This window comes from Pseudomyrmex gracilis, unplaced genomic scaffold, assembly GCF_002006095.1.
Source record: "Pseudomyrmex gracilis isolate BER0280 unplaced genomic scaffold, ASM200609v1 scaffold_162, whole genome shotgun sequence".
Classification (NCBI taxonomy): Eukaryota; Metazoa; Arthropoda; class Insecta; order Hymenoptera; family Formicidae; genus Pseudomyrmex; species Pseudomyrmex gracilis.
Genome location: NW_018020746.1, coordinates 44048 through 57112, shown reverse-complemented (window position 1 = coordinate 57112; position 13065 = coordinate 44048). Strand labels below are relative to the sequence as shown.

At 41.5% G+C, this 13065-nt stretch overlaps 1 protein-coding gene across 7 annotated transcripts in view; it reads right to left on the bottom strand.

The window, feature by feature from the left end:
- LOC109857514 (MAGUK p55 subfamily member 5-A) overlaps positions 1–13065 on the bottom strand; it is a 70570-nt gene that overhangs the window by 22144 nt on the left and 35361 nt on the right. The window contains exon 1 of one of the 7 annotated variants that reach the window (XM_020433868.1): positions 9609–9876. The exons of 5 other annotated variants lie outside the window; for them this stretch is intronic. In XM_020433868.1, coding sequence (XP_020289457.1) covers positions 9609–9703 — 95 coding nt within the window. In that variant the 5' untranslated portion in view covers positions 9704–9876. Of the gene's footprint in view, positions 1–1039; positions 2185–9608; positions 9877–13065 lie in introns of those variants that run through there. One more of the 7 variants, XM_020433869.1, reaches the window with a different exon arrangement.

Here is a 13065-nt window from a genome sequence, read left to right as displayed (position 1 = left end):
TAAAAGTGGATTTATTCTCTGAACTATCGTCATAAAATATCTTATGTTATAACAAGTCTCAAAATTTTAAAAGAACTGAATTTATCTCATTGTAATTATTTTTGGCTATCTTACGTGTACTTGAACACATGTATGTTATAGTTTTTTGGTTTATTTTTAATGTAAGAATTTGTTAATGTAAGAAGATTTTTTTATGTAAAAGGTTTTATCACGTTATATTTGCGTAATATCAACGTTGTGTTACAATTACTTATATTTATATAATTGTTACGATTTTTATTGTATTTATTTATAAAAGTTCAAAGTTTTGTCAATCCATTTAATTTTCAAGTTTTTATTCATAGTTTCGAGCTGTCACTTGTCTCGATACGCGCGTCACATAAAGCATGTATCAAAGAAGTCGTTTACGTCAGATCTAAATTCCATTTTCGTTTAAATTTCTCATCTTTACAAAAAAAAAAAAAAAGAGAAAAAAAATGACAAATGGTTAACAGTGTTTTTTTATATTTTTTGGAAATTTAATAACAAAAGAGGCGAGTTTTAGGATAAAAGACCGCAGGTAGAAAGCGACCTTTCTCGTAGTCGTATATTTCATTACCTGTCGCGCTACATAAAAGACAAAAAAAAAAAAAAAAAAAAAAAAAAAAAAAAAAGACAAACAGGGNAGGGTACGTGACTTCGACTTTTTATCAGTTTCCGCGGCAGAAACTAAAAAATATTTTCCACGCCATTTTTTTCTTTTCAAATTTTCCAGCGATAGGATAAAACAAATGAAAAGTCCCAGATGATAAATGCTCTTTTTCACTCGCATGTGTGTGTCTCGCGTCTGGCGGCACTTCGTTTCGAGAATCGAAACATGCAGCAAATATACGCAGCTGTGCATTTCGTTTCTCGCGCGATCGCGGGATGATGATTCTCGATTTTGCGCGCGCGTGCGCGCGCGGCATAGTGTGTCGCGAATATTTATTTAACATACAGAAACGATCGTGAAAGTACTCGTGGCGCGTCGTCATTGTGTCGCACACCGTTGGAAACCTACCAGTGTAGCGTTTTGAGGATTCTCATGGCGTGGCCCTCTCAACAACTCGTCCTTCGCTCAAACCTCATGGACGCTCGCGCGACTTGCGACGAAGCTGCTGGACGGGCGAAGAATCTCAATGCACACACCACCGAGACCTTCTTAGTTTTTCCCGATTGTTTCGACCTTAGTCGATCTCTTCTCTTTATACAATTCCCAATAGTCCAACTAATAAAAACTCTTCATGTTCTTTGAATCTGTTGTGTCCGCGCTTGTTTTTTTTTTTTTTTTTTTTGTTTCTTAGAATTCTTTTATTTAACTTCTCTTTATTTGTTAATTGTTTTGAACTATTCTTATTAATATCCCGTTCTTTTGTAACATTCTTTTCTTCAAATTAATCTTCTCCTGTTGTTTCTCATTTAATTTCAATTCGCTTATAGTCTTGCCTCGACCTTCGCGGAACGATTCTACATTCCTCACACGATCTTCTGCCTCTTCTTACCACACCCCGATCGCGACGTCGTTAAATATTTACCGCCCTCTTCTTTTCGCGAACTACTCTCTCTCTCTCTCTCTCTCTCTCTCTCCCCCCCTTTGTCTCCTCTACTTGTTTGAATTTTACACCAATTTTGTTCGATCTTCTTTTCTTTTTTTTTCTTTATTCCCAGTGCTTGAATATCTCGACAATGGAAGCGCGCGTGGCTTGTTCCCGCGCCGTTTCTACGCCCACGCGAATCTGCGAGTCAAATTTTCTCCGTTTTCTCAACCTTCGAACTTTCTTTTTGAGGATCTCTCGATCGATTCCTCGACTTTTACCACGAACAACCGTTCCAGAACGTCTGCACTCACGTCGCAACAATTCCTGCTATCCGAATACCTGCGCACACACGTACATAAACACTCACACCGCGACTTTTTTCCCGAAATTTCCCTCTTTCTTTCCGTTCTCTCCTCGTGGATCACTTTACCCGTCTTCGACCTTATCTTCGTCTCTCGTTTGGTTTCTACGCGTTAGCGGCTTACATCCGTGTGCCGCCGCGCTCGGTGGCACATTCCACCTGTAGACGCCGTACACTGTCGGACACACATAGGCACGCACAAACACACATACAAAAGCTCCGGCGCACACCGGCGCGCAGGTACACGCGCACGTATATACACGGTCACGCGACGCACGAGGCACGGGATGCTCGGGCTCGGGATGCACGAACGCCGCAACTGCGACCGGCAGCTCAACGGAGGAGGTGTATGCACCTTCCGAAGGCTGTTATGCGACGAAGGAGAAGTTCGTGGCAGCGGCGGTTGTAGCAGCGGCGACGGCAGCGGCGGCGCAACGGCGCGCGCTATATCGCATGGAGAACGCTCCGTACCGGTTTTGGTCCGCCGTGCTGGCGGACAGATATGTGTCCCCCAACTCCAATAACCGCCTTTAATTTGCACCCCGGTTCACGCCCCGTCGAAACACTCAATTTCAACCCTGACGAGTTATCAGCTCAGTGAGCTGAGCGAACAGCACCAGCAGTCAGTTTATAGTGGTAATAAACGACGAAACACTCTCTCCCGTGAGAGAATTCTCTCTTCTATCAGTCACGCACAATACACCGAAAGCACACTCGGAAAGAATTAACCGCGCTCGTTTTCATTTTTTTCTTTTTTTTTTTTCTTTCTTTCTTTCACCGCGCACCAACAAAAGCACCAGTTGCGCTTTGCTCAAGATTAGGCCGGTCCATGGCTGGTGTACTTGCCGGGAAGAGAAAAAAAAAAATAAAGGAAGAAAAAAAAGAATATGTAACGAAGCGAACGCAGAGCACACGAGGAGGGCAGGCGTCCCTCCGGCTTCGAACTGACGTGAGTTTGTTGGCTTCGCTTTACCCCGAGAGAGATCCAAGCCGGTGCCCCCTTCTCGGTCTCTCTCTCTCTCTCTCTCTTCCTTTTTCTCCCTCTCTGTCGTCTACCTGTCCAATTCTCTTTCTCCTTCTCTATCTCACCTCGTCTCTTCTCTTTTTTCCTGGCATATGTACGTACTGTCGCGTACCGTCCTTCTCCTTCTACAGTGTACCCCCTTCTTCTCCACCACAACCCCCTCCCGTTCGACACTCACCTTCCAGCTGCCTCACGTTCCTGCCTTACCTCTCTTTCTCTCCCACTCTCTGCTTACTTTTCTTCCCCTCCAACTGTTCACCAGTTCAACCGCGAGTAGTCTCTTTCTGTCTCGAATCTTTCCTCTCGCTCCGAGAGAGACCTCTCCTGCGCTCCTTCCATCTTTCTTTCACAGCTCGCTCCGATCTTTTCCCATTTTCGACACTCATTTTCCTCTTCCCTCCGTTCTTCGCGTCATCTTTTCCTCTTTCTCTTTCGTTCTAGCCGACTCCGGTATGCATTCCTGTCGCTGAATCTGTCCGTCTCAGCAAAGCGCCATCCTCCACTTGAACCGTCTGTCTTCGTTCAGTTGAATTTGGATCTTTTCTCTCTCTCTCTTTCTCTCTCTCGGTCCTCCTTCATCTCTCACCTTTTTTCTACCCGATCTACTCCGAGGTGGTTCACTTCTTTCTTTCCCTCCTTCTGTCTTTCTTCTCCACCTTCTCCTCTTCTTCCTCTTCTCGCTGTAGTCGAACCTCCGAGACTCCTCTTTTCTGTTACGGCGGTCACATGGCCCCAGCATTGAAATCTCTCGCTCTTTTCCCCCTTCACTCCTACCTCCCTCTCACCGCCGTCTCTCGTGCGAACTCACACGCATGCGAGCGCACACAGCGACAGCTACACGCGCGCCGTCACCGCGCGACCGTCTCTCGTTCGAGAATAGTATTTCGACTCTCAGCTGATTCGACGATCATTTTCATCTTTCTCACGATTATCAATCCAACCTTGCTTCCTGAAACGTTCCAACGCCCGAGGCTTCGTCCGAGAAAGAGAGAGAGAGAGAGAGAGAGAAGGTCAGCGATGACGAGCAGCGGCGTAGTCGGAATAATGACGAAGTCGATGACTTTCAGCAGCGTAATGTTTTTTCGTAGAACGCAGAAAAAAAATGTTTGTATATTCCTAAGTAACATTTAATCAAAGTATTGATCTCTCTCTCTCTTTCTCTCTCTCTCTATATATATATGTGTGTGTGATAAAGTTATTATTAAAATTTTAGACGTTAAAAGAGATAAATCGTTCAGAGAGTTTGTTATAAATCCGCGTAATTTCACACAAAAATGTCGAGGTCCTCGAAGAACAGTTCTCATATTTGACACGGAAACACAAGTTCGTCACATTTCAATAGAATTGATTTAAGCGTGTTAAGAGCGTACTCGCGATTGAAGTCATCCGAATTCGATGAGGCACTCGACCAATCGGATACAGGATGCTGAACAGTGAGACACCTTGATATTGTGTGCAGATTTTGTCTGCAATTTTATTGTTTGCCATTGGAGACCTGGCTTTGTCCGAATGTTGAGTGTGTGTGTGTGTCGCGTCAAATGAAATGGAATGCGAATATCCGCTCGCGATCATTGCGCAACACTCTCATTATTCGAATGTTTCGTAACGACGAATAGTTTAGGACAAGCTTCCACCGCGGGAATTTTATCGATTTTTGTGCTAAAAAACCTTCATTACCATCCATCTGTGTGTGTACTCACTGACCCGCACCGGATTCGAATGTCAGTTAATTTGCGAGATGAAGCGCGCCAAAGACGATTGATTGCCAGCAGCGAAATGAATGCAGATCTAAATTATGTAAGCCTCTTTTAATCAATGAAATTCAATTATAATCTCGGAATCCGAGAGAACAAATTGTATCAACATAGCCGCATATACACACACACACACACGGCACAATCATCTCGTCTAGCAGCATCTGCCGTGTGCAGATCAGCGATTTGGCGGATTATTTATAGTTGATTAATCCGCCAACGCGATGTTTGCAAAGCAGAACGTCCTACATTTTCGCGCGCGCATCATCACTCATCCATCAAGATTCTTCAACTTGACAATCAATTTCTTTGTTGAACAAAAAAACTCCATCGAAGAATTAAAAAAAAAAAAAATCTTGCACTTATCTCGTTATTCTCAAGTAACATACAATACGTAAATTTGTGCAATTTGGTTTTATTCGAAAAAATGTATTAAATAAAAAAACTACTGAGAAATATTTCACTGGTTATATTTTGTGAGATGAGAAAGATTCATCCACAACGCTCTTAGGTCTGATATTTTTATGGGGGGAAAAAAATCGCTCATAAATTAACGAAAGCATTCGCGGATAAATAATGATTTTGGCAGATCTAGGACGTAAGCCAAAATACGCGGAAGTGGTAAAGTTTCTTGCTGGCTTATTTCCTTAAAGAGATACTTTGATTCAAAAATAAATGTAACTCATTTATTTACGGGCCGAGAGTTTCGTGAGAACTGCTGTAATATCTCGCAAAAAGCGAAAAGAAACTAACAAGAAAGAGAAATACAGACATTAGTTTTCATCATTCAGACGTCCGTTTATCGAGCGGTTGAGTAAGTCAGTGCCATTATCTTCTTTCGCGTCCGAGTTGTTTCCATCACTATCTGTGTGCCAGGAACAATGACAAGAAGATTCCACTTCTTCTTTCTTCGTTTTAATCATGTCGCCACACTCGGTTTCCCTTTCCGACGTTCCTTGTGCTGGCCATTTTCCAATCTTTTCAAAGCCAGAAAACGTACGTTGCATGTCGACAAAATGTGCGGTTTGCATACGGGAGAAAAGTATATAGGTATCTCCGCAGATGATTGAATTCGGCGCTGGCGTGGCCCAGGTATATGCCGCGCTTATTCTATCCGAATGAAGTCTGAAGAATCTCATTGTCGCTTTCTCAGAACAGACGTTGTGAGGTGAAAAAAAAAAGAGAAAATCTCCCTGTAGTTTAGTCATCTTAATAACGGACGTCCGCAAACGCCTATGTAAATTTTGTCCTTTGTGAATGTTTCAGGAGAGAATTTTACATATATTTTAATATTTTATGTAGTTTTGTTCTCTCATAAATCAACATTCTCTCTTATGTATGTATATTATATATATATATATCTCCTTCAAAATAATTTTTGTTATCTTATTGTCACATATATACATTTAACCCTAATCGTGCAAACTCCGTAATGTCCTAGCGAATCTTGAAAATGTGAAGAAAAATCTTATTGACTATTTGACAGAAGAATTCCTACAAAATAAGAAAATAGAATAAAACTGTTATTTCTTTAACCCTTTGCAGTCAGACATAGATCTCCCAGATCCGCTTAGAAATCGCGCTTCGGCATTCCTAGAAAAAACTAGTTCTTTTTTTTAAACGCTTATATCTTTGAAACTACTAGATTTTTTCAATTTGTTTTTTTTCTCTTATCGATGCAGAAGTGTCCAAACTCTCGATTCAAAAAAAAGAAATTGAACAAATATTAATTTTTCGCGGAGATATTCCATCTTAAAGTCGCGTGGGTCTTGAACGGTCTGACTAACTCGTCGTCATTTTTCAAAGTCTGATCACGAAGGATTAATATAGAATATTGAACAAAGCCTCATAAATTTTTACAGGAATTTTGCAACGTTTTAATCAATAAAAAAAATCTCGTCAGACGTAATGTCCAGAGTTTTACAAAATACGCCTAAAAAAAAAAAAAAAACGTTTACCAGGATTAGAGAATTAAAAAGTCTTTTCTAATACCTGCGCAAATTACATCGCGTTAAGAGTTTTCGAGAAGCGAACTTTTTTCTCTTGCAAGTGAAATGGAATATTTGGACAAAATCAAAACGGTGATTCGGTCAATATGTGGCTTAACCGTATCGATCATCAACCTATATAGACATTGTCAAACTATGTTAACCGTCTGCAGCATTTGTCGTGCCTAACCATGGAGTGGTTAACTCGCCTATCGATACTGTGTGTTTGCCTACCGATCATCTCGTTCGGTCATTGAACTCGCGCGCAAATGCAACGCGATGTAGCGCGAGCGTTTTGTCCGTTCCCGTTCGACGTGAAATATCGTGTTAATTTTTGTCGCGACACACGTACTTGGCGTACTTCGTTACGTGAGATCTCACAAATCGAGTTTACACGCGACTCGCTCTTTTGCGCACAATAGCGGCGTGTGTGTTTGATTTTTCGTACAGTTGTGAGGGGGGGGGAGGGAGGTCGCCAGCAAAGTGGTTTCTATTGCTTTGTTGACGCCGCGCGCGCGAGAGGGTGAACTTTACACCGCGCTCCCTTGTAATTTCGAAAGTACACACGTGTGCTACTCCAAGACACATGTGTGTACGTTTCGCCAGAAACTCGAGTTACGAGATCCGACCGGCTACTTTACGGGCGATCGGGTATCGCGCTGCTAGCCGACAACGACAATGGGTACCTTTCCTTCCACGGACTCCTCGAATGAAACCAGATTCGTGCCGGAAATCATCTCCCAGAAGTTCCTACTGTGGCTGTACGGAATCTTTAAGTCCTGGTCCACGTTCTATCTTTAAGTTTCAAGTGGTCCAGTGGGACTTCTCGGAATTCTCGGTATTGATAGACGCTATACTGTCCGGGAACACATCGCCCGCCTTGCTTTTGTTCGTTAGACGGTAGCGAAAAGAAATAAAAACCAAAAAGTTCGGAATACACGTTGCCCTTGAATTTGAAACTCAACAAGGGACATTGTTAGTTGTTTCAAGAAGAACTTGTTGAACGCGATCCGAGAGTGGCTGATTCGTCCAATAATCTCTCGCGTCACACGTCCGTCGTCATCATGAGTCGAAATGAGTTTAAGATGCACAAAATGGGTCCGTATGTTTGTGTGAAAAAAGAAACAGAACGTTATTCAAATAAATAAATTCGAAAACCGACGAGAGCAATCGTCGTTAAAACGTATTCGAGAACTTCTTCAATCTTGCGCTTCAAAAAAAGAACGACAAACTTTAATTTGTAACCAACATAGCGAAGTGGTCTTTTTGACGATGATTTTACAGCTGGTTGGCTTAAAGAAACTGGGTTATCCGTGATTCAAAAAAAAAAAAAAAAAGGATAACGGCTGATATTTAAATACTGACGTGTACAAAAATACATACGTAGCGCATTTTTTTCCGTTTGAAAAATAATTTTTCCAATTTTTCCGAATTTATTATCTGCAAATTGTACGGATCTGATTTTTCTTTTGTTAATATTGCAGTTTTCTCATGCATGAAACACATTCAAAGGGATATACGGTAACTTTAGAGTAGCTTTGTAGATAACATTCTGTTTTCCCAGAGCAAACAGTCTCGTTTAATATCCTCTGACCGTTCCGCAATCCATGACTGAGAGATAAGTTGAAATTTACGAACACGAATATATACATCTATGAGAGATTTTTCACCTCTCGCCGCGTTTCCGTGTAAAGAAACTCGATGGAACCTCGAGTTTTTCGAGTCGACCGCCGGCGCCAGTTTAGACGTTTCGTGAATGAGCGGAGGGAAAAAAAGCGACGCACACAGGTATGAAATCGTGGAACAATCCACCTTTGTCCTAATACGAACTCTGTGTGCGGACATGAGAGGGGCGACATTTAATATCCTTGACGAAAGGAAACGGAAGTGCATAGACGAAAAAGCGATTTGCGCAGCGCGTTTTAAATATAATCTCGCTTAATCCTGCGAAAGGATATTAGCGGACATGTAGTTACCACAGCAACGCCGTGAAACTTACGCCCGCGACGCGCATTTATGAACGGTTTAATTAAATTCGTTAATGCACGAAAATTTATTACGCTCGTAAACATCGTATGATCTGTCCAAGAAGGTTACAAGATTTCTACTTACGCTATCAATATTTAATTCATCATCAATGTTTGTCATGAAAATTTTAATAAAAATACGTGTGTGTGTATATATATATATAATTGTCACAAAAACTTCAAAACTTTTCAAAAAAATTCAGGCGAATCGTGTTCAGTCATAAAAACGTATAATTAACGCAGCACAAATAAACACAATATGTATACAGTAGAACCTCCCAAAACGTATACTCCTAAAACGTATATACCTCCCAAAACGCATACAAATCTACTCTCAAAACGTATATTTTCTCCTTCATCGCTTTTCCCACCACTACGTATGGGTACAATCGAAACTGCGCTAGCGCTTGCGCATTAGGCTATGCACATGTAACATACATGGTCGTAATATAACCTCTATTATAATATGCGCATGCGTTAGTTAAAGAGTGAGGGAATAGGGGCAGTATACGTTTTGGGAGGTTCGTCGGTCCCAACTGTATACGTTTTGGGAGGTTCTACTGTATGTATATATGTATATGTATATTTGTACGTATATATATATATACGTATATATATATATCAATCTCAAAGAGAACTGTGAAGTGTGAAAATTATCGTTCATAAAATATCCCGTTAGTTTCGATATTCCCAGATATTACACGGTGTTAAAATATGTCAGTATATGTTTGACTGACAGAAATGAACGTGTTTTTGCAAATTCCAGAATTTTTTTTTCTTTTTTTGACGCGACACGTTATATTATTTGCAATCATGTTTCTCTCTCTCTCTCTCTCTCTCTCTCTCTCTCTCTCTTTCTCTCTCTCTCTTTCGTCAGACGAGCCACGAGAAGGTTTACCTGCAAAGAATGGGAACTCTGAGTCGCTGAGCAAGGCATACCCAGCATGCCTTGCACGGGTCACACGCTCGGTTTAGGTCGATCCACATCGCCATAGTATCGTGCCCACCGGAGGAGAAACGGCAAGAGCGAACGAAATCTATCGAAAATTATCGATAACGCACGGGTGAACGTACCATCGTAAAAACAAAACCGACGCGCATACTTATATACAGAACGTTACAGGTTGGACGGACGATCGCGAAATTGTTGACACGACGAGCGAGCGTCGTGTGTGAGAACTGATGCTTGGAATGTGGCTGCTTATCAGAGTCGGCACATGATATCGAAAGCTTATCTTACAGTCGCTTCTCTCGCCATTCTATTTCGTGTACATGCATATATGTGTGTATGTGTGTGTGTGTGTGTGTGCGCGCGCGCGTGTGTGTGTAAGCTGTCGCACATAAGTAAGCGACACAGCGCGCACACGCGTAATAAATGCGACGGGGGCGTCCCTGCTGGTTGCGTCCGACGACGAGAAGACGAATTTCGGAGCAGCACTTTGCCCGATTGTTTCATGCATAAATACGCGACGTCCGGAACGCATAGATTTACCGCCTCATTTAATTCCACAGAAATAGCGACTAGAGAAACGACTTTCTACCTTACGTTTACAAACAAAAGATGTGAATGAATTATTAAATTGTTGATCAAGTGAAATTCACAGGTTTTCTTACATCTTTGTGCGTATTTTTATGTTTATCCACATTATGTGTGTGCAAAAGCATTGTAAAACATAAAATGTTAACAACAATCGACAACAATTAACGTGATATTAAATGTTGTTGCAACAGCAAGTTGTGTATATGTTGCGCACGACTTAAGCTAATCGATTGATAAGACAATAGTTATACTTTTTGATACTCCAATTTGATAAAAACAACCTAAAAATAAAAAAACTTTAATATAAATAAAATTTAATATAATTTTTATATATAATTAATAATAATCTTAAAAAAATAGTTGCAATATCTGTGTTTATTTGTTCTTACACACGAAACATACATTTGAAATTATCTCCTACTGTTGATCTCGACTCAGCCGAATTAAACTCGTGTGTTATTTTCTGGCGTTGCTCAACACGCGATATCCCAGATATCGTGTTTTATCTCTATTTATACCTTAATGTTGACCCTATGTGTGTGCTTATATACACCTGACGAAGTTTTCAGCTGTAGGTGTGTACGCGTGCACACAGCGCACCGGGAACAATCGGGAGCCAACATGTGCTCGATTACACACGCGATAGACAACCCCTTCGATGAGTCACTTGCGACAAATAAAAGAAGAAACGGGAGAAGACTGTCCCTTCCTTTCTGTGGGGCGGCCCACAATGTTGTACAACATGCACCTTTACGAGTATCGAGACGGGTATACATTCTCTCTCTCTCACACACACACACACACACACACTCTCTCTCTCTCTCTCTCTCTCTCGTTCTAATGCAATCTTCTTTCCCCGTGACGTATCCACCGGTCGGTGTCGCGTCTACGTCACATATCGCGGGCGCAATACGTGACGTCGGGTACGGAAATTGAATCCCCCGTGACGCGTGCGACAACGTCGATAAAGACCGGCTTAGATTACTCATACGTTGGTGTGCCGCTCGTGCAAAAGCCGATGACTAATACTATAATAATCGAGAAACCTATGAAATCTTTGCTCGCGCACTTCGAGTCGGGACGCGCCGATTAACTACTATACGTAAGTGGGTTACAAATCGCGACTCGAAAGGAAAAATCCGCGCGAAATTCCATTAGCGTTATATCTTTCGAAAAAGTAATCGGATTATTTTATTTCTGTTGAGTATACATCTTTTTTGTCAATCTCAATTTGCATTCAAAGTCGTGGAAAAGAAGTGAAAAAAGAAAAAAAATTAAAATCAAAAATTTGCAATGCAAAACACACATCTTGGCACACCGGACTCTGAAATTCTTGTACTACTTTAACACACAGAAGACTTGTGTGAGAAATTGGTTTGTGCGAGAAGACAGTCGCGCGCGAGAAAAGAAATTCCCAGATTCTGGTTGCTTCTATATTTTATACGGATCGGGGTATCTCTCTGAATGTGTATATCTCTGTCACAAGAATTTCTTCAAAATAGAACTGTCTTCGTGCACTTCTGGTTCGGAACTGTCTTTACGTAGCAAACCACGTAGATCTCTTATTACACTCTTATTACGCTCACGTGCGAATTTCAGTGTAATAAAAGTGGAAAAGACCTCCGAGGCTCCATATATAGGTTGCCGTGCTCGATATATGGGTCTAGGTTATCCGTGTATGTGTGTTACCGTTATTTGGTGTCGGAAACACGAAGAGCTGCACATTCGGTTCGAGACACGACCAAAAAACAACGTTTCTAAATGTGAAAATTTTGCTATTCCTCACGCCGGAATAATTTTGCGTTCGGAAGACGCGCGCGCGCGCGCGCGAGAGAGAAGAAATAATTAAAAAAATCGTTCTTCGCGGTGTCGTTTCAAACGTGTCCAGTTATCGATTAATTAAGCAATTCGCGAAGACGAAAAGCGGTTTCGCCGTGAGAACCGATGAGATGATATAAAAGTCGCAATTTTCTCAACTCTTCTCTCGGCTCGTGTGTACATACAGCAACACACCGACTTCGCCGCGCGTGAATTTGACGCGAGACACACTTAGCCGCGTGTGTCTCTTAGATAGAATCAATTAACTATATTCGATCCTTGACCTAAAATCTCATTGATTCTGAAGCGACGATTCCAACGCGACTATTCCTACGCGTTTCTATAACACGCGTCAGATATATATATAATACTACCTTGCAGTAGTGCGAGTGTACGACGCGCGACCGAGCAATTATGCCGCGTGATGTTCGAGAAGTGACAGCGCGATTCAATGTGATAATTGGGTTTCTTTTTGAAAGGTAAAGTGCTTTCGCGCGCGGTCCTTCACTTTTTGATTAAGTGGGTGAAAAATTACCGCGCTCATTTCCTCCGCCGTAATTACTTTCGCGGTCAAGGGAGTTTTAACGAGAGCAAATCCGCTCGAGAAAGTGTTTTTTTTCGTATGGGATTTCTTCTTGGCTCACGCAATAATCTGTTAAATATGTATTTGTTATTATTTATGCGTATACTCGCGCGATACGTATAAATAGAATTATACAGTATAGTTTCTCTGTGAAACAGAAATACAGAGAACATTATTATATTCCTAAGACATTATTTTTTCTTTCTGTGGCTGTTTAAACGTTTTTTGTTTCTTTGTTACGCACTGTTGTGAATCATAGTGCATTTTTCAAGAAACCGAAAAAAAAATACAAAAAATACAAAAATTAAAGCCACGTCAATGGACGGCGAGTCTTCCAATGTGTCAGGTGCGCCGTCCCTAACTCGCACTGAATATGACAGGAAACGCAGGTGCACGCTGCTGATGGACCCACCC